Below are 22,200 nucleotides of genomic sequence, written 5' to 3'. Positions count from 1 at the left end.
TATCTATCTATCTATCTATCTATATCTATCTATATCTATCTATATCTATCTATCTATATCTATCTATATCTATCTATATCTATCTATCTATATCTATCTATATCTATCTATCGATAGAATCTCACTGCTTGCACTGGGATAGGCAAGTAGTACTGGCGAGAACTTAAAAAAAAATCCATGTCATTTAACGCAATTTAAAATTCCTCTATTATTCTATTGAAAAAATACAACCGTAACCTTTGCTTCACACAAAAAAAAAAATTACTTACAGTAATATTGGCAATCATTCTATTAAGCTTTATAATCATGTAAAAAATGTCCGAGCTTTTTTTTGGAAAGCTACTTTTCAACATACACTTTTTGAAACATTTAAACTTTAAAGTTTTTATTATTTTTCAATATGGCAAATCTTTATCACTCTCACTGTTTTTCAACTTCATCATATAATTGTGGAATGTAATGTGATGAATTCAGTTTAGCGAAAGTGTATCAATGTATGGATGCATTTAATAACTTTAATATTTATTTTATTTATTTACCAGGCAAGTCCCATTAAGATCTCAGATCTCTTTTTCAAGGGCAGCCAGGGCCTGAAGGCAACCTATTGTACATGTTTTTGTGGTGTGGGGGAAACCATAGTACCCAGAGAAAACCCACATAAGCACGAGGAGAACATGCAAGCTCCACACAGAAAGACCCCAGTTCCGAACCGGGAATCGAACCCAGGACCTTCTTGCTGTGGGGCGTCAGTGCTAACCACTGAGCTGTCGTGACAATTATTGGTTTAATAGCAAAAAGTAGTTTTGGCTGTTTAATTTGTTCCATTAATATTTGCATTTTGTGTTTTACAAAAGAAACCAATGTCCTGAAATATTTGTTGAACTATAAACATTCTGCCTCAGTCTTGGTCTCGGAGGGTCCGGTCTTGGTCTCAGAACAACTGGCCTTGACTACATCCCTGAACCCCATAGATCTATTCAAATGAACACAGCTAAGGTAGTGTTACGAGCCCTCATGCTTACCTTTGGCGAAGGACCAAAGCTTAAGAAACAACTGTCAATGTGCAAGCATTAGCAAATGTTTCCCCTCATATGCACGTGAATGTCCAGAAGCTTGTGTCTCGTCAGGATGTCATGGTTACCCAAAATCTGCCATGGACCTTGTTAAACTGGACAGTGTCCAAGCCGACATATCATGTCTAGCACTTGTTAATGACCAAGGTGGTTTGCACTGGAATTTGAACCCTGAATTCCTGATCTTATGTAACTAAATTGTGTGACAATACCACCCATCACTGCAGCCATCTCCCAGCACATGTCCAGTGATTGACAAATCACAGAAGTCAACAATGATACAATTAAAATTATGAACTTTCTTGTCTTATGTGCTTTTTGTTATGTTGCACTGGTTTTGGCAAGTTGCAGCCTCGTTCACTATCAAATAAACTGACTCTTTTCATCCATTAAAGGAGGTGAATATTTTTTACAATCCAAATTTACTTATTTTATATTTATATTTATATTATATTTTGATTATATCAGCATTAGTTTGTAGAAATTTTAGTTTTTTTATTAAATTATTGTGATCATAACTGATTTATGAGAGCAATAAAAAAATAAAATATCCAAGGTAGTGAATACATTTTATACGCACTGTATGTATGCCACAAAATAATAATTTACAAAACTAGAACATTGACCTCTCAGCCTTTCAAACAATGGCATGTTGTCACACACCAGTAGATTGAAAGATTGAATGAAAGGACATTTTCAGCAATTCAATTTCTCACTCTCTGTCTCTCTCTCTCTCTCTCTCTCACTCTCTTTTTCTTTTACTCACACCCACACAGACACAGTCTCAGATTTTTAATTACAAAGACGTGCATTCATTCAGACACTCTTTGATGGAGCAAAGCAGGCTGAGCTGTTTGGTTTATCTGAATCAGCGGAAGGAGCAGCCCTTCAGCTCATAAACAACCTCTGTTGCAACCTTGATATGTAAATGCCACTTGGTTCAATCTGCTCAAACACAAACACCCAAACACAGCTGTGTTACCTGAGATGATGGAGGCATGTCTGAATTCCTCCGAGAAATGGATTGGCTCATACGGTGACGTCTCATAGAATTCTTCACCTACAAGTGGGAAAAAAAGAAAAAGGATAAGAATAATCTCAATTAAAAGATAGCTAGTTTTGCTGCAAAAATGGTTTGAACTATTTTGAGGCTGAAATTGAAAAAGAAATACAATAACATTGTCATTGTACAAACTTGTGCTGCGAAAGGCATCAACTTTGTTTGCAAGGTGTTGTGCACAGAAGCCACCTATATCACACGTCTTTAATGGCACTGGAAATGCCTTACAGGAGGCATGATCTTCATCTGCAACACTTAAGGAGGATTATGCCCCACTATGGACTATGCCCCATGTTTCTGCTTGTCCTGCTTAAAATCCTCCATTACGAATACTTGATGGTGCACCAAACCCAGCGTGACAGATTTACTGTCACCAGTGTCATCATGTTCCTCCAGGATACTCACAGGTTTCTGATCTACTGCTACTTTGGCAATTCACCATCCAGACATTGCTACTAAAATTTTGTGCAGCCTCAAAACTATCATGGATCTGCTGTATTTTATTTTTAGCCAACTGTTTACATCAGGGGTGTCAAACTCCTTTTCACCGAGGGCCACATGAGCGTAATGGTGGCCCTCAAAGGGCCATTTGTAATAAACTTTGACATTTCATGTTTAACTTTGACTAAACAGTGTTTTAACATGTCCTCTTTTAAACACGGATAAGAACTAAGTGTGTGACTGACTAAATCTGAAATAAATGCAGAAATACAGTGGTTTGCAAAAGTATTCATACCCCTTGAACTTTTCCATATTTTGTCACATTACAACCACAAACATAAATATATTTCACTGGAATTTAATGTGAAAGACCAACACAAAGTGGTATACAATTGTGAAGTGGAAGCAAAATTTTAYATGAATCAAAACATTTTTTACAAATAAAAAACTGAAACGTGCGACGTGCAAAAGTATTCAGCCCCCTTTTCCCTGAGTGCAACCAATTGCATTCAGAAGTTGCCTGATGACTGMTAATGACTCAAAAGGGTCCACCTGTGTGTAATCTAATCTCAGTACAAATACAGCTGCTCCGTGACGGCCTCAGATGTTGGTTAAGAGAATATTGGGGAGCAAACAGCATCATGAAGTCCAAAGARCACACCAGACAGGTTAGGAATATGTTTTGGAGAAGTTTAAAGCAGGCTTAGGTTATAAAAAGATTTCCCAAGCTTTGAACATCTCACGGAGCACTGTTCAATCCATCATCCGGAAATGGAAAGAGTATGGCACCACAGTAAACCTGCCAAGACAAGGCCGTCCACCTAAACTTACAGGCCGAACAAGGAGATCACTGATCAGAGAGGCAGCCAAGAGGCCCATGGTGACTCTGGATGAAATGCAGAGAGCCACAGCTCAGGTGGGGGAAACTGTCCACAGGACAACAATTAGTCGTGCACTACACAAATGTGGTCTTTATGGAAGAGTGGCAAGGAGAAAGCCATTGTTAAAAGAAAACCATAAGAAGTCCCGTTTGCAGTTTGCCAGAAGCCATGTTGAGGACACAGCAAACATGTGGAAGAAGGTGCTTTGGTCAGACGAGACCAAAATTGAACTTTTTGGCCACAATGCAAAACGCTATGTGTGGCGGAGAAAGAACACTGCACATCACTCTGAAAACACCATCCCCACTGTCAAATATGGTGGTGGCAGCATCATGCTCTGGGGGTGCTTCTCTTCAGCAGGGACCGGGAAGTTGGTCAAAGTTGATGGGAAGATGGATGGAGCCAAATACAGGGCAATCTTGGAAGAAAACCTGTTGGAGTCAGCAAAAGATTTGAGACTGGGGCGGAGGTTCACCTTCCAGCAGGACAACGACCCTAAACATAAAGCCAAAGCTACAATGGAGTGGTTTAAAAAAAAGAATATTCATGTGTTAGAATGGCCCAGTCAAAGTCCAGACCTAAACCCAATTGAGAATTTGTGGCAAGATCTCAAACTGCTGTTCACAAACGCTCTCCATCCAATCTGACTGAGCTTGAGCTGTTTTGCAAGGAGGAATGGGCAAGAATTGCAGTCACTAGATGTGCAAAGCTGGTGGAGACATACCCTAAAAGACTTGCAGCTGTAATTGCAGCAAAAGGTGGCTCCACAAAGTATTGACTCAGGGGGGCTGAATACTTTTGCACATCGCACTTTTCAGTTTTTTATTTGTAAAAAATGTTTTGATTCATGTAAAATTTTGCTTCCACTTCACAATTGTATACCACTTTGTGTTGGTCTTTCACATTAAATTCCAGTGAAATATATTTATGTTTGTGGTTGTAATGTGACAAAATATGGAAAAGTTCAAGGGGTATGAATACTTTTGCAAACCACTGTATTTAGTTTATGGTTGATGCTGACTTTAAGCAGCTAACTTTCAGACAATAATACTGTGCTATCCAACTAAATTGCTCAGTTACTTAAAGCCAACAGCTTAGGGACAGGAATTTATTAAATTTATTTTTCTTTTATTTTTATTAAATTTATTTTGTTGCATTTAATCATAAATTTAAAGTTTACCATTGATAAAAGAAACAAATTTCATGCTAAGTAAAAAAAAAATTGGGGGGTACCCCCTAGCGGGTCACATGGGAGTCACCCACGGGCCATATTTGGCCTGTGGGCCTTGTGTTTGACACGTGGTTTACATCAAAGAAAGGTTGTCATCCAGTATGGTGGGGATTGCAGAACTTTCCACGCTGGTCTCACACCTGGAATATAATCTCATGAGGCCATTATCATCCTATTAGATTGGTGTGATCTTCCTGTGTGTACTGCTTTCAAGACGTGGTTTAATAGAATCGTACAGGACAGAACACCAGACGTGGTGCAATCATGGGCTTATGTAGTAGGATCTTTGTGGACATGTTTCGTGGATTGAGCTTATCAAGGGCACTAAGTACTAAAACTGCAGCAGAATCATAACTGTTTCAACAATGACGGATGTTTTCCAAATCTGTAACAATTGAGACACATTCAAGTAAATTGAAGAGGTCACAAAGAGCTTAAGAATCTTAATCCAATGTGAAAGGAAACTAATAATGCAATGCACATTTTACCACATCTTTTACTTGTTCCACTTGAATTCTGTCATTCAGATAGATTTAGAATGACTTATAGGATTAATGCAAAATCTCTCAATAAGTTGTTTTACAAGTTTATAAGCATAAATAATGTTCTTACATTCTTTTTTATATTAGACTATATAAAATAATTTGATTCCATGTGTGGCAGTTTTAGTGGAGGTGGTAGGTTCATCCCTTGTCTGCTGCAGTCACTCAAAGTAATTTGTCCTGTAAACACAATCCAGAGCCAAAACCTGCCTGAGCCTGGCTGTCGTGCTTTCTCGTGTTGTCAGAGCTTCACCCACTACAAGTGTCTGGTGCACTGCCAGAGAACAACGAGCAGTCTCTTCTGAAGTACATCAAACATGACAAAGCCAAACGGCCGACAGCTGAAACACAGGAAACACAACTGGCAATACTGAGTCATAAACTGGAAGTAATCTCAATTTGACTTTCCCATCTAAGAGATGTCACACATCACTTCTCAGAAACAGTCCACTTTGTTTCAACCAGACCAGATTTACTAAGGCCTTACACCTGTGGTAAGGTCCGTTTTAGCCAAAGTAAATGAATAGTGCCTGTTAGTTTAAATCATCCAAGCACAATACCAGGTTGGCTGTTGAAATGGTAAGTAATGTGTGGTACACAAACACCTATGCCACATTCATGACAAAAAAAACAAAAAAACAAAAACAAAACAAAAACAAAATGGTCCAAATTTTTGTACAACTTGGTGTGAATTCCTGGGAGGTTTCAGGATTCAGGATTCATTTATTGCCATATGCAGGTTAACAAGAGTCAATTCCTTAGGATGAGAAGAAACCCTTTGACTCGCTATAAATAAAGACAATACAAAATACAGGACGTACAGATGTTGTAACACTGGCAGGAATGTGAAGAAACTCCTTCTGTGTTAATAAATTGCCAGAAGAAGATTTTATCAAACTGAAAGAGATGCTATTTTTAACACAATGGAGGAAATCTAAGATGACCCGGATTCTGCAAATAGAAGAAAGTCATGCAATGATGCTGCGCTTCATGTTCTTCTTCCAGCTTTTTTTTTATTTAGTATTTTTTAACACTAATATTAGACATTATATTCCTTCATAAAATGCTATCATCCTTTTTAGGTAAAATATTCAAGGCACATTGATGTTTAGTAAGCTTTTATTTAAGTCTTTTGTAGTACCAGCTGATAAAAATATGACATTAAACTGTGCTGACTTGTAGTTATTAGGGTTTTTTGCTGTTGTTGATAATTTTTGTTGCTCATTTAAATGTATTTATGCTGAAGAGTTATGTCTTATCCTACCCATTAAGAAGATGTAGATTATTTTTCAAATTACACTTTATAAACAATATCTTTTTCCCACTGAGCCAGAAAGCACATCTCATGTTTTAATTAAAAAGGTGATCAGGTCCATGCTTACATGACCTGAGTCATAAGAAAAAAAATTGTGTGGCCTAATATTTTGCAGCTTAGCTCTAACTTTGGCTTTGTCAACTGTTTGGTCATTATTAAAATGAGCTGGTTATTTTTGAATTTGTGGCTTAGCAAGGTTTTGTAATTTCATCAGCAAAACTGCAGGCCAAATGCATTCCTTCAAGAATTGATAGGCCTTTAATGCTAACTTGCAGCCAGACTTAAAATTCTTATGAATAAGAAAATATGGACACTGTATTTTAAACAAAATGCCTTTTTTTATTAATCACTTTTAGAAAAGAAGCGCCACGCTAAGTCACAATCTGTCAACTGAACGTTACCATAACATTCTCATATAGGAAAAGGGATAAAACAAAAGGATGTAGTGAAGATATAAGAATAAGTAGTCCACCATTCATGGGTGTAGAAAAACAGTGAATCCAGGTTAAAGATCAGCCAGTTCAATAAGCAGACAGTTAAGGATGATGCATTTCTTTTTCCCTCAGTGAGGCTTTTATCTCATCAACAGTCAATGACACCGAGTCACTCACACAGAGCCAAGCTGTTAAAAGACAATGTCTTTGTTTCAAGCAGTTTTTATATAATGGATGTACATAACCATCACGCATCACCTGAAGCTGGTTGGAGTAAGAATACTGCTTAAAAAAAAACTACCAAGACAAAAATCAGAAATCTCAACGTGCAACATTCAAAAATATTCCTTCAGTTATAAAAACCAGCAAGCCACACAGTAAATTTCATGGGTACAAGTAACATTAACACTACATGCACATACAGACAGTAAGGCCCGGTTCACACTGCAAGATTTGAAAATTGACAGATGATTTTCAAAGACTGAGAGACCCAACACATGAGGATAAATTGTAACTGGTTTGGTCCTGCAGTGTGTGGTGTACAGCCACACATCAAAGACAGCACACCACACATGAATGGGTTTCTCTCACAAACATTCAGATTACAGACAGGAAATCTTGCGAGACCTCTTGAAATCACATGAGATTTTGAGTATATTCAGACAGAAACTATTGTGATACCTATCAAGATAAAACATGAGTTCAAGATAAATAGGCATTCCGGACAAGGAAGAAGCAATGGCAGTAGTTTGTGGACTAATTCAACAAAGAAAAAATATATTCAAAAATACACATCTACTGTCCAGTGCACTTTCTGGTGAGTCGTGGCAGTTGTTTTGTCTTCTGCATTTTGGATTCTCCTCCATGTTTCGGTCACCTATAGCTTAATGATTGGCTACATGTCACATTCAAAAGGCTGCAGGCTTGTTTGTTCTCGGGGGAACTCCACACACGATGGGATGTTGGGCCAAGACAATCCTACGTTAAATATCCTGGATTTGTGATCGAAACGGTCCAGACGTCCTTTTAAGCCAACTACATCACTCCTTATACGCCACAAACATCAGGAATATCTCCAAAAATGACCTTTAGAGCCATCACAATATTGGTGCGTCCTTAAGATTGTCGGAAGGGTAAATTTGGGCCAAAAATCTGCACAATTATCTTGCTGTGTGAGCCTGGAATAAGTTTAAAACACACAGAAAAATTTTTTTCTTCCTTCTCTATAATTATCCTCCTTCTCCTGACCAACCATGTGAGGTTTGCTATGTCAGAACATATTTGGCAAATGTGTTTCCATCTCTCCTTTTGCACATTAACTGTTTTTTGGAAAATCCAAAAGTGAGCGTATAAACTTTGGTGCAAAATTGAGGACGTTTTTGCAAATTTTGCTACTGATTTAATTTCACCATTTCTTTCTGAAATAAAAAGATGTCCTGTGAATTTTGACATTCTGTATTTTGTCTACTGTTAAAGGTAGCTTTAAACAAACAAACCTGGTCATCTAAACTTAGGTAGTGTGGATGACGAGTAGAAACGAGCATATATTGATCTGATATTTTGATATATATTCTGATCACTGATGGATTGAACAAAAACAGTTATTTCAGTACAATCACAATATTCAGTAGCGGATTTAAGCAGCATATAAGTACACTACTTGGCCAAAAAGAAAGTTGCCACCAAAAAAAGGTCATACACAAAAACATTTTGTTTCACCGCCTTTAGCTTTGATTATGGCACACGTTCGCTGAGGCATTGTTTCGGTAAGCTTCTGCGATGTCACAAGATTTATTTCCATCCAGCGTCACAATAATTCTTCACTAAGATCTTGCATTGATGATGGTAGAGTCTGACTGCTGTGCAAAGCCTTCTCCAGCACATCCCAAAGGTTCTCAATGGACTCTGTAGAGCCAATCCATGTGTGAAAACGATGTCTCATGTTCTCTGAACCACTCTTTCACAATTCCAGCCCCTTGAATCCTGACATTGTGTCATCAAAGAAAAAAATCCATTGATGGAATAACCTGGTCATTCAGTATATTCAGGTAGTCAGCTGACCTCATTATTTGAGCACAAACTGTTGTTCAACCTAGACCTGACCAAGTGCAGCGACCCCACATCATATCATTTAGTTAAATCCAGGTGGAGACTGTTTTTGTCCAGGCAGTATATTAGAAGCAAGAAAATGGAGGGAGTGATGAAATGGGACAGCTTTGACCAAGACCATACATATGTAGCACCCCCACCAATAGGTTACTGTATCTCTCTACTGGTCAGGTTCAACCAACAGGTAACAGCTGACCAAAACTCAGTAAAGCCTGACTCATTTCCTCTGATCCTGTGGCCAAGCTCAACTTGTTTCAACGTGAGCGTGGCCTGCCTGTGGTAAGCAGCACAAAATATTTATTCCATCTCAAAACAAGCTGGCATGAATTAACTTGGAAGCAGTGTAAGAACAGCATTTTATTCACGATTGGTTTATGTATGACTACTCACTTTGAACCACACAGTGAGGACAATAAAGACATTAAATTTTAATCACATTCTGTCACAATCTGGATTTTGAAAAGGGTGGCATAATAATATTTCTGAATCAGCACTTTGAAGTGCATATTAGCAACAGTTCCACTGCAGGAGACAGGATGTACAGCTGGGCAAATTAACACATCGAGCTACAACTTCTTTTGCATGATAAACAAGAAAAAATAACTGTTCTATTCTATTTTTAACAAACCAGTAATGTCTTTCAGATAAAATATTTTCTTAGGTTTATGGCTATGTGGATGAAATGCAGTCTATATATATTGGACATTTAGGTAGGCAACAGGATAATAAAAAAATACCACAAAGCAAAATTTCATAAAACTGAATATCCCAGAACTGGAGAGATGGGAGACATCTGATATTAAAGACAGAGGAGCCCCTAGGTAGCTACAAAAAGTTTGTAATTTTTACCACCGGTTGGGGTAATTTGGACCATCAAGTCTACTCCTTCAGTAGCTCCACTGCAAGCTGTAGTGACTCTGCTCTTCTCAGACAGGAAATTCAAAAGAGAAATCAAGTTTTTTCTTTGAAACCCAGCTTTAAAAGCTCCCTAAAAGGAGAGCTTCTGTCTTCATTGGTCTTGTATTTTTTTTTTCATTTACAACATATTTGATGGAAAAAAATAACTAATGCTGAATCATTTTTCCTACATTGCAGTGCTGTCTTTTGAAAAATTAAATAAATGTTTTGAAGAAGTCACTAAGTGTAGCAGTAAGCCACATTTTTGACCTCCCATAAATCACTTGTGATAATTGCACTGCATAAAGACATCTAAAAAAAGAAACATAGCTTAAAAAATGTTTCTTGCATTCTGTTGCTTCAGGCAGCAGACTTCTGTTTCCTCACTAGTTAGTCCAAAAACAAATTTCGAAATACATGTTTAATACAGAAATACTGACTTTAATCTGAAATATATATCAATGTCTTTGAGAAAAAACAGGAAGTTTGGGCTTTTTGTGTGATCTTGCATTTACAGTACAATTCATACATATCTGGAAAAAAGTCATCTTTCATATGATGATCTTCATTTCAGATTGAGCCTATCTAGAAGTTGCAAAGTACACTGCAGTTCTGTTTAGATTTAATCTTCTTTGTTCTGATGCACCTGATAGGATGATTAGAGGATTGTATTTTTGAGTGCCTGAAGAGCCACATGTTAGTTATGCATGTCAAGCTGAAAATCATTTATCTTCACAAACAATTTGTGCATTATGTTCTTTAACTCTTGTAAAACAATTTAAAAAGTAGCCATCCCATTTGTTGCTGGTGACAGGATTTGGCAGGAAAAAACCCCAGGTTGCAGGCAGGCTCCATGAAAGTATCAAAAGATGTATTTAAGTAACAAAAAAAAAAAACTGCTGTAGAGACAGCTCAAACTTACAGGTATGTACGAGGATCACACAGGAAGGGGGAACAGAACACAATGAACCGACAAAAGACTGAGACAAGACAGGACTTAAATACACTGACAACTAATGGGTGAACTGAAAACACAAGAGTGACAAACAGACTAATGGGGAGCAGCTGGGCTGAGACACACTGGGGAAATATAGAAACACTAGGAAAACCAAGGTGAAAACAGACAAACCATGACAGTACTGCCCCCCCCCCCCAACGATCGTCTCCCGACGATCAACAAGAATAGGGCACAGAACAAGGGGTGACAGGACAAAATGAACTCAAGGACAAAACACGGAAGTCTCTGGGAAACGGACAGAAAAATCATCCCACACCAGGCAAGAATCCAGGGGGACGACCAGGGAACCACCCATGGCGAAACCTCACAGGAGCAGATGCCAAGTCCCAGGAGGAGGTGGAGGCAGATGCAGAGCCACAGGAGGAGGTGGAGGCAGATGCAGAGCCACAGGAGGAGGCGGGAGCAGACGTGGAGCCCAGGGAGGAGGCGGGAGCAGACGTGGAACCAAGGGAGGAGGCGGGAGCAGACGTGGAGCCCAGGGAGGAGGCGGGAGCAGACGTGGAGCCCAGGGGGGAGGCGGGAGCAGACGTGGAGCAAAGGGAGGAGGCGGAGCAGACGTGGAGCCAAGGGAGGAGGCGGGAGCCGATGAGGAGCCGTCGGAGGTTGGCGGAGCAGGAGCCTTGGCGACGGCGAACACAGGCGACAGAGGGGATGAAGAGGCGACGGCAGCCGAACCAGGCGACGTGGAGGCGACGGCAGCCGAACCAGGCGACGTGGAGGCAACGGCAGCCGAACCAGGATCCTCAGGAACAGAGGACTCAGCAGGAGGCTCTACAAGAGCTGGAGGGCCCACAGGAACCAGAGCAGGAGGGCCCACAGGAACCCCAGAAAAGAAAAAAGGGGGGTGGGAGGGTGGGTGAAGAAATCCACCGGGGACCGCTTTCCTTGGGAAAAGGTTAGTTGTTTCATCCATTCTCCGCCTATTGCCGAGCGATCTCACAAATGTCAATACCAAAATCTGAGCCTGCAGGCTGGGTACTTGGTCGGTTCATTATGACAGGATTTGGCAGGAAAAAGCCCAGGTTGCAGGCAGGCTCCATGAAAGTAACAAAAAAACTGCTGTAGAGACAGCTCAAACTTACAGGTATGTACGAGGATCACACAGGAAGGGGGAACAGAATACAATGAACCGACAAAAGACTGCGACAAGACAGGACTTAAATACACTGACAACTAATGGGTGAACTGAAAACACCTGGTGAGAAACACAAGGGTGACAATCAGACTAATGGGGAGCAGCTGGGCTGAGACACACTGGGGAAACATAGAAACACTAGGAAAACTAAGGTGAAAACAGACAAACCATGACAGCTGGAGTGTCTGAGAAACTCAGGGGAATTTTTTTTCCAAACACAACATCCCTGAGTATTCTAAGCTTTACAGGGCTCTCAGATATAAGCTGGTTTGTAAAACACAAGCTGAGAAGTCACATAAGCAGTTCAGTGAAGTGAGGAATGTTCAGACTTCTATATAACAGAAGCTAAACAACTTCTCCATAAACACATTAACCAACAAGGAGAGCCAGATATTTAGGACAAGACTCAGCTGTATATCTACACCTCAAAAATAAGGGACACAATTTTGGTTAAAAAAAAGTAATGTCCATATTTTGGACAAAGAAAAGAGGCATCACAAATGTGTCTCCATTTCTGGTACCAACAACGGTTGTGGATCCACCAGGCCAGTGGAGCCAAGTATTGGACACAGGTGAGTTTGACGTAAGCAGTCTGCTACCCATGGATTGACTGAGCGAAGACTTTTAAACTCCACCTGCAAACTCTTCCTAGAGAGAGATGCAGTCCTTTTCATCTGTTTTAGGAGACGAGCGTATACCCAACAGAGCACTGCCAACAAACCCAAAGTTACACGCACACTTATAAGCACAGCTGGAACAAAAGAACAAAAAAGTCAGACTACCACACATTAAAACCACAATGACCAAAGCTGACGATGCACACAAAAAGTAAAGGACACACAGCCTTAGTGACACATAAAAATCCAAACAGGCATGAAACGATTAGAGCAGGGGTCTGCAACCTGCGGCTCTGGGGTCACATGTGGCTCTTTGGTCCCTCTGCAGTGACTCTTTTAAAATGTGACCAAACATAACAGAATAAGTTTTTTATACTCACTACAGAAATCAATTTGTATGCAAATATGTGATCAATACTACTAATACAAAAAAATAAAACATGTTAACTCATGGAAGCCTGTTGTTCACTTAAATAATCCAATTTCTTTCTATGACATTTTTCTCAAATCCATCAGAATTATCTTTAAAGAATCTGAAGACTACGTATTATTAAGATTTAGAAAAAAATATGCCTGAATAATTCATTTGTACCAGTTTTTTTATGAAATACGATATAAACTACTGTATGAATATGGTCTTTCCATTTGCCCTGATGTATAAAAATATATTTTGAAGTTTTATAATGTCACCTCCACTGGCCGTGAAGATTCCCGAAAAGGCCTCGAAAAGGCCCACGGACCACCAGTTGATAATCACAGTTATAGATTGTTTAGCGGCTCTGGACACATTTTATTAGTGAGACAAGTAGCAGAAATGGCTGTTTTGATCGTAAAGGTTGCAGACCCCTGGATTAGAGTGTCACTTAACAATGGAGAAGAGGCTAATGACCCTAAAAAGGGAGTGGAGTGAAATTAAGCTGCATGTGAACATGCACACACATGTTTGGAAATTGTTTAGTGAGTTATCTTCATATTCTGTCTTGTGCAGTGAGTTGACATAGTATCTTGCAGTGGGTCGACGTACAGTGAGTTAACATGTTGTGCAGTGTGTCAACATGTTGTGCAGTGGTTTGACACATTGTACAGTGGGTCAAAATGTGCAGTGAGTTGACATAGATCTCACACTGGTGCGTCATTTTTGAGAATGAGCTTTATACTGTAAGCCTGAAAAACAAAATAAAACGGGCACTTGTTTGGCTAGCCCTTAGCCTAGCCTGGACAAATGCTTATGCTCTTTTCTCTATACTCTGTGCTCTATGACTAATGTAGTGTCTAAAAGAGTAAAACCATCGATAACAGTTTGACAAAACATCACTAAAATGACCAGACAATTCCTTTAAATACCATGGTTCTCCTTAGTATGCAAATAAATAGACATCCAAGGAAGTTAAAGTCATTATTCTAAAAAGAGAACACTGACTGGGCTGCAGATCCAATTTGTTTTTTTTTTTTTTGTTTTTGGGCATTAAATAGTGTTCTTCTTTCAAAGCCTCTGGTACACGAGACAACAAAGTTTCCCTTTTTAGGTTTGTTTCTTGACTTTGTATACACAACATACCAACAATAGCCATCATTCTGTAGTTGTTATCAAAAAGTACCCTTTTACCTTTATTCATATGTTGCTGCTTGCCATAGTCTTTTAAACTATAAGTCAGTTTTATTTCATTTGAAATGAAAAATAAAACATCAGATTAAACATATCAAAGCTAAATAATGCCCATTTTGATCCTTGTAATATAAAACAGCTTAATTATAGCCACAATTATGCACTTAACACACAAAATGAGAGTTTGTGTGTCGGCTAAAACATACTCCCAAAGAAACATTTCTGACTCAATAATCCAGGACTAACTAATGTAATTTTGGCCAGACATATAATCAGAGAGATTCACTGCTAAACCCAAACAGTCATGCTCATCTTTGAGTTCAACAATGAAATAATGATGAAAATTGTGATGAGATGTTAGAAACTTAGCTCCTTCCATCACTGTGTCAGGGATGCTTATCTCCCACTGCATTTCATGCTAGAGATTTGAACTAACATCCTTTTATGTTAAGAAATGAGGGGAATTTCCTGCAGTAATGTTGGATTTACTTAACCATGTTATGTGACCTGGTTCCACTTAACTGAGTTGAGTAAATTCAAAGCAACATGTTCATGTTCTTTGGTTAAAAAACTGGTATATTGCTTTGAATTTACTCAACTCAGTTAAGTGGAACCAGGTCACATAACATGGTTAAGTAAATCCAACATTTCATTTTTTACAGTGTGATAATACTCACAAGATTTTGAGAATGACTATCATCTATATCCAATTTTAGCTCAATATTTCTAAAACTGACAGAGTTATAGTCATTTTGTATGTTGATTAGTTCGGTAACCATCTTGACTCCTAAAGTTAAGTTATAGATGCACATTCAAAGGTTATGTTAAGTTTTATCAAAACCCATCCATCAATTTATGCAATATTTTGCTAGCAGACAAACAAAATTAACCAACAATCAATGTCAAAGAATTAGGCAAATATTTCACACAATGTGCAACACTCGCAGCGTGAGATAGGGATAACTATTGCATATTTTAAAATGAGAATCTCATATCACACCACATTTAAGTTACAAAACTGTAAAACTGACTAAACCACAGCTGTTTTGTGTTTGCTTTGAACAATCAGCTGTGGGTGGCCATCTTGACTCGAGTAAGTTGATCAGTTGTAGACGTACACACATGGACAAAGTCATTGGTACCCCTCGTTTAATGAAAGATAAACCCACAGCAGTCACAGAAATAACTAAAATCTGTGAACATAGAGCTTATGTGTCTTACCAGAAAGTTCAAATTTTGTTTCATCTGTCCATAGGACATTCTCTCAGAAGCTTTGTCAACATTGCAAAGGTGTGAATCAGGGCCCCAATGATAACAACGCAAAGAGGGAGAGAAGGACAAAAACAAGGGGATGTTGAACCCCCGCTTGCATTCACTACATTCACATAACACGACACGGGTCAGGTGATGGGGCACATGACCCTCTATGAACAACAGAGCCAATCAAGCCTATTGTTAGTCGATGGCCCTATTTTACATTTGACTAACTTGTTTGTCCAGGTGGAGGCACTGCTTATGAGTTTCACCTGAAACTCATCAGACTGAAGAAGTCTCTTGGAGAGACGAAACGTTTCACTAAAGAAGAATCCATCTAGATGACCTACTTATCTTTTCTTTTTGATTTTTTTCTACCTTGATTACTGAGATGCATCAGGACATTTGTCAACATATAGTTTGGCAAATCCCATCTTTTTTTAATGATTTGTTTTCAACAATGGAGTCCTCCTTGGTTATCTAACCATTAAGTCCACTTTGGCTCAAACGACGACGGATGGTGCGATCTGACACTGACATTCCTTGAGCTTTAAGTTCACCTTTAATATCTTTACAAGATTTTCTGGGCTCTTTTGTCATCATTCATATTAGCCGTCTCTTTGATTTATCATCAATTTTCCTCCTGCAGCCACATGCAGGGAGGTTGTCTACAGTCCCATAAATCTTAAATTTCTGAGTAATTTGTGCGACTGTAGTCACAGGAACATCAAGCTTCTTGGAGGTGGTCTTATAAACTTCACCTTTAACATGCTTGTCTAAAATTGTCTTTCTCTCCTGAGACAATCCTTTCATTCTCTTCCTCTGGTCCATGTTAAACGTGGTACACACCATGTCACTAAACAGCACAGTGAGTATCTGTAGCCCTGTATACAGGCCCACTGACTGACTACAAGATGTAGACACCTGTGATGTTATTAGTGGACACACCTTGATTTAACATGTTCCTTTGGACATTATTTTCAAGGGTACAATCATTTCTGACCAGGCCGGTTTCATGAGTTTGACTTTTTTTTTTAATTCTGTTGAACCATGGTTGAAAAGCAATATCTGACTTTCATTTGTTCATTGGTATAGAATTTTTCAATAATTACTTTTGTCAGATTCTACTTGTAGTTATTTCTGTGACCACTGTGGGTTTTCCTTTCGTTCTGTCCATGTATGTAAGCGCGATTATTACTTTCTGAGAGGCTCATTAAAATATGTCCATTGAAATATTTTCATGAGATATTTAGCTAACAAACAAGCACACCCACACAGACACAGGAAAAACATTTTGCCCACTTATCAGTGATGGGTCATATAATAATTTTTTTCTGACAAGGCTTTTAAATTCCAGTAATCCTTATCTGTAGAGGATAAAAAAACTGTTTACCTGCTGTAAATACTCTATTTTTTAATGACAGATATTTCTATGTGAGGTAATAGGCCTTTGATTTGGACTTAATGTTCTGTAAGGTAGCAACATTTTAAACACAATGTCACAGTACACTGAATAAAAGTTATACGGTGGCAGAATTGTTTTATATCAAGAAGGGTTTTAGAATTTTGAGAAAAGAAAATCACCACAGTGGGGACGGAGTACTGTCAAACCACCTGGGTTCCACAAGAACCACTGCAGGGAAAAATCACAAGACTCTGAACATTTGTCTTCCTCAGTTGTGCACATTCAAATATGTTTTCATTTCCCTTTTGTTTGTTTTTTCCACTCTTGCAATAGTCCTTCAGATATTCTTCTCAGACTGTTGGCTGCTTCATGTTTTGCTGCAGTGAAAAGACAAACTGAACATGAAAATAACTAAATGTCACTTTTTTGGACAATTTTGCAGCAGAAGACAATGGCAGAGAGCTTATCATCAGCTCCACTCTTACAGAAGTCCTACTGACAGCAAACAAAAACACAAACCTACTCAGCCAGTAAATCCGGATGAAACACACACACACACACACACACACACACACACACACACACACACACACACACACGCACGCTCACTCACCAAGCCTGAGGTTTCCTTTTGAGCAGACCCTGTCTCCTCCACCTAGAGTGGGGGCTGAGATGGTAGGTCAGCTGACGACAAACCTTCTCCATCGCCCCAAGAGAGTCTCCCTCCTGTCGAACACAACCAATAGAAACACACCAGGTTAAAACTCAGACACAAACACACAGATGTGGACAATCACTACATCTTATCTCTGCAGCTGTACAGTGCCAGAGACAACTGGAGAAACATTTCTATAAAACTTTTTCTCACATCCCTCTTACATTGCAATGTTGAGCTAGTTAGTTGGCTATAGAGCCCATAGAGCCCATAGGGCTAATCAATAAATGATAAATAACCAAAGCTTATATTTATTATTACAAACTACTGCAAAAGAAAAAAAAGAAGAAATATAGAGATAATAATAATAATGTTTTGGGTGAAATTTTGTGGTATAGTGAGATGGTATGATTGGAGAATGTGTTGTTAACGACTCAGTGACTTTTGTTGAGCTTTAACGTCTTTGGTCAGCTCCATCCATCCATTTATCCATCCATCTATCCATCCATCCATCCATCCATCCATCCATCTATCCATCCATCCATCCATCCATCTATCCATCCATCCATCCATCCATCCATCCATTTATCTATCCATCCATCCATTTATCTATCCATCCATCCATCCATCCATCCATCCATTTATCTATCCATCCATCCATTTATCTATCCATCCATCCATTTATCCATCCATCCATCGATCCATCATCCATTTATCCNCACACACACACACACACACACACACACACACACACACACACACACACACACACACACACACCTGAGTTGCAGCAGCGGTCCACGAGCAGGGATTTTTATGGCAGGTTGAGGTTTGGTCACGATAAAAAAACAACAACATTTTATTCAGATTGTCTGCTCCGTCTACTGACCTCTCTCTGAGCACTGGAATGATGAAACAGAGCTAACAGAGACTGAAAACATTGCAAATGTCATTACATAAAGGCAACAAAAACTGCTGGTGTGAAAATCCATGTTGCCAATTCACTCAGGGAAGAAACTATTGCAATTCTAACCCTCATCTTTTATGACTTTAAAGATAAGGACTAATTTGAAAACTGTTATAATTTAATATTTAAGACAAAGTTTCTTGCTTTGCAGCACATGGTACAGTGAAGTTTTCACATAAAACAATTTATTATAGGTACAGTTTTAGTATACTCTGGGTATTATGGGGGAGCTGTAGCTCGATGGTCCATGCTGCAGTCTTTCATCCAACCATCCATTTTGTTTTATCTGCTTCTTCCGTTCAGGGTCACTGGGGCCCATTTCCAGCAGTCACTGTGGAGGGTGAGGTTGTACAACCTGGACAGGTCGCAAGACCCTCACAGGGCCACATGAGACAAACAACCATTCAATCACTCACACACACCTTGGGACAATTTAGAGTTACAAGTTAGCCTAACATTTGTGTTTTTGGTTTATGGGAGGAAACCAGGGTGTCCAGAGAAAACCCATGCAGGCACAGAGAACATGCTAACCCAGAGAAGTGCCCAGCCGGGATTCAATCCGGCAACTTTCTTGCTGAAAGGCAAGAGTTCTACCAACTGAGCGACTGTGTCGCCGTCACAGTCTTGCATTCTGTTTTTGATCAAAAATGTTTTCCTCTAAACCAACAATGTAAAATGTACTTTTAATTTAGATCAAATGTTCAAATCATCCAAACACCATGTGACACAGGCATCTTTTTTCATTTTTGAATGTGTTGTTCAAGTTAGCACACCATCATAATTATATTCTGATGGTGTTTATGTTCTTATCATGGCTGTGTGTTCACTAAAATACCCAGAGGTTTTCTATACCTTTTTCAATATGGTAAAGAGTTATTGCAATTTAAAATCTGACAGTACAACCAGAGCAAGATTCAAGATGAATTACACTACTTTTTTGTTTCGTTTTTTTTATGTTTTGAGTGTATCACATTGTTATCTGACCTGTCTTGTTTTGTAAAGCTTCATGAGAAGAGATTAAAATCTGCCAAATCACATTATATTGTTGGAAAAATATGCGTTGTTCCAAATGGTATGTCCGGATAAACAGGATTCAGTTGGATTTCTTCTTTAAAACTTTATTTTTGATCTTCTGACTCCAATCAGGTTCATTCAGCGCTCAGCAGCACAGGCCTCAGCGTACAACCTTGGGCCAAATCAAAACAAACACAGGAGCTCTGTTCTGAGCAGACACTCTGCAAAAACACTGACAACTTCTTTCTACTATAATAATGAATTCAGCTTATAATGTACATCTCTTCCTGGTTACTCCCCAGGAGGTGTTACCTTTTACGTCAGACGTTACAATGTCACTCATTTTTGTTTACACTAAGAGAAAGAACACATGATAACACACATACACCAACTCTTTGTCAGCTTCAACCTTACAGACTGAAATGATCAGAAAGTATGAAAAACAAAACTGAATCTAATATTCAATTAATCAGTTACAAAATTTCTTCAATCCCTCACTTGACATATATAAAATATGTCAAAACTATAAGAAATCTTATGAAAACTTTATAAAGAGAAGTTATAACATCTGTTGTCACATCAGGATATTTCTAAACATTTCCTAACCCCAGAAATTCAATTTTTAATCCTCCCAGACATAAAAATATTCATCATCAGGGATAAGACTCATAATGCTTTCTTTCCACTCTTGTTTCTTCTTCTCTGTCCATTTATTTTTATTCCTCATCCAAAGGTTCTGTAGCTTTGTGCGATAATCTGAACRCTCCTGTTCTCTTTTCACAGGGTCTTCAAAGCGGTCTCCGATCCTGTATACTTTTTTCTTGGATGTAGGTTTTACATTCTCATTCTCAGTTGATGGTTTGGGTTCCTCAGGTGGAGAAGAAGTGGTCAGTTGTTCTTCAGTTGTAGGTTGGGGAAATCCATTTTCTGGTTCCTCTGTTTGTGATGCTGATGAATCCAGATGTTCTTCCAGTTCAGCAGCTTGAAGTAACTCCCCTATCTGTGGTTCTGGTTCAGCCACTTGCACGTTGTTTTCTATTGGTGTCTCAGTTTACACCTGTTGTCCCTTCAGCCTCAGACGTCAGCTGATCACTCTGCTGTTGTTTTGTTCCAGCCGGAACTTGGTTCAGGAAATACTTCATGTTTGAAGCTAACAGCTCCAATCCATATTGGTTCAAAGTCATTCCATCAGACTTGAAGAGATGTTTTCTCTCCCAGAAGAGGTCAAAGTTATCCACATATCTCACAGAGTGGTCAGCACAGAGCTTTTCCAAAAAGCCATTAAGAGCCAACAGTCTGCTGAACCTCTCAGCTCCTCCTCTGGCTGTAGGAACGGGCCCACTGAGGAACACATCCATGTTGAGATTCTTAACTGCATTCAGCAACTGAATAAAATCCTTCTTCAGGATTTCTGACTGTCGGTTCATCACTTCATCACTTCCTGTATGAATGATGAGAGTCTTCAGAGGATATTCAGCTGTGATTTCCAGAATCTTCTCTGTGAGGTCAGACACTTTATCAGCAAAACTCAGAACTTTGACTTTTTCTTGTTCCAGAAGCCTCTGATCTCATTCACCATTTTATCTGTGATGATCAACATTTCTTGATTCTTGAAAGTCTCTCTTCGGACTTGCTTTGGCTTTAAGCTGGATCTGGTCTCAGGTCACTCTCTGAGGTCAGAAGATGAACTTTGTTCAGACTCAGTTTTTTCCAGTGGTGTGAATCTGTTTTGAAGAAACTGCTTCATTTCTCTGGCTGTTATCAGGTGTTTTAATTACAGTCTGTCGCTGCTTTCTTCTCGTTGCAGGTGGAGAGAAAACATTTCTCTGTAACTCTGGCCATTCGATGTCATCTAAGAGCTGAATCCTTCCTGAGGGATTTTTTTGGTCTGGCACAAACAGAGCTCCATACAGCTCTCCATGTTTATCTCTCATCTCAGCCTTCTCACCCATTTGAACGCATGTTGAGTCCTCCAAAGCATTCATCTCTTCCAAACAATGGGCCTCATGCAAGAACCGTTCGTACGCACAGATTTGTTCTTAAATTGTGCGTACGGGGGATTTAGGAGAATTTGTGGCATTCATCAATGTTTTCGTATTCTAAGATTTTTTTCAGATATGAACAAAATTCACGAGTGGTCCAGACCTGTCGTACATTTTACGAGCAGTCAGTCTGCTGTTATCCAGACGGGTTTTCTTCACTAATAACTTTATATTTCGTTAGTTTGAAGATATTTTGAGTTGAAAATAAATCACACTCCATAATTATGTTGACAATAGGCTATGCTGCTTGAATTAGAGTTATAATTTTAAATGTAATAATTTAGACTAACAATATAAATTGTCCGTTCGTCGGTTTTCCGCCGCTTATCTGGGATCAGGTCTCGGGGCCAGCAGCAGAAAGACCCCGCTTGCCCCAGCTACACCTTCCAGCTCGTCCTGGGGGACTCCGAGACATTCCCAGGAAAGAGGGGATATATGATCAAGTCCTGGATTTCCTCCAAAGTACCGGACTTATTTTGAAAACATTTTAAAATGCTTATTTCA

At 39.1% G+C, this 22,200-nt stretch overlaps 1 protein-coding gene across 1 annotated transcript in view; it reads right to left on the bottom strand.

Annotated features, from left to right (window-relative positions):
- The window catches only part of gfra2b (GDNF family receptor alpha 2b), a gene marked incomplete at its 5' end in the record, with an annotated part of 189,730 nt that overhangs the window by 115,341 nt on the left and 52,189 nt on the right, over positions 1-22,200 (bottom strand). The window contains 1 exon segment of the mRNA XM_014018220.1: positions 2,056-2,133. Within this exon segment, the coding sequence (XP_013873674.1) occupies positions 2,056-2,133 (78 nt within the window).

Source organism: Austrofundulus limnaeus, unplaced genomic scaffold, assembly GCF_001266775.1.
Source record: "Austrofundulus limnaeus strain Quisiro unplaced genomic scaffold, Austrofundulus_limnaeus-1.0 Scaffold186, whole genome shotgun sequence".
Lineage (NCBI taxonomy): Eukaryota > Metazoa > Chordata > Actinopteri > Cyprinodontiformes > Rivulidae > Austrofundulus > Austrofundulus limnaeus.
The sequence above is the reverse complement of the archived record's forward strand: the minus strand, read 5'-3'. Positions and strand labels throughout refer to the sequence as shown.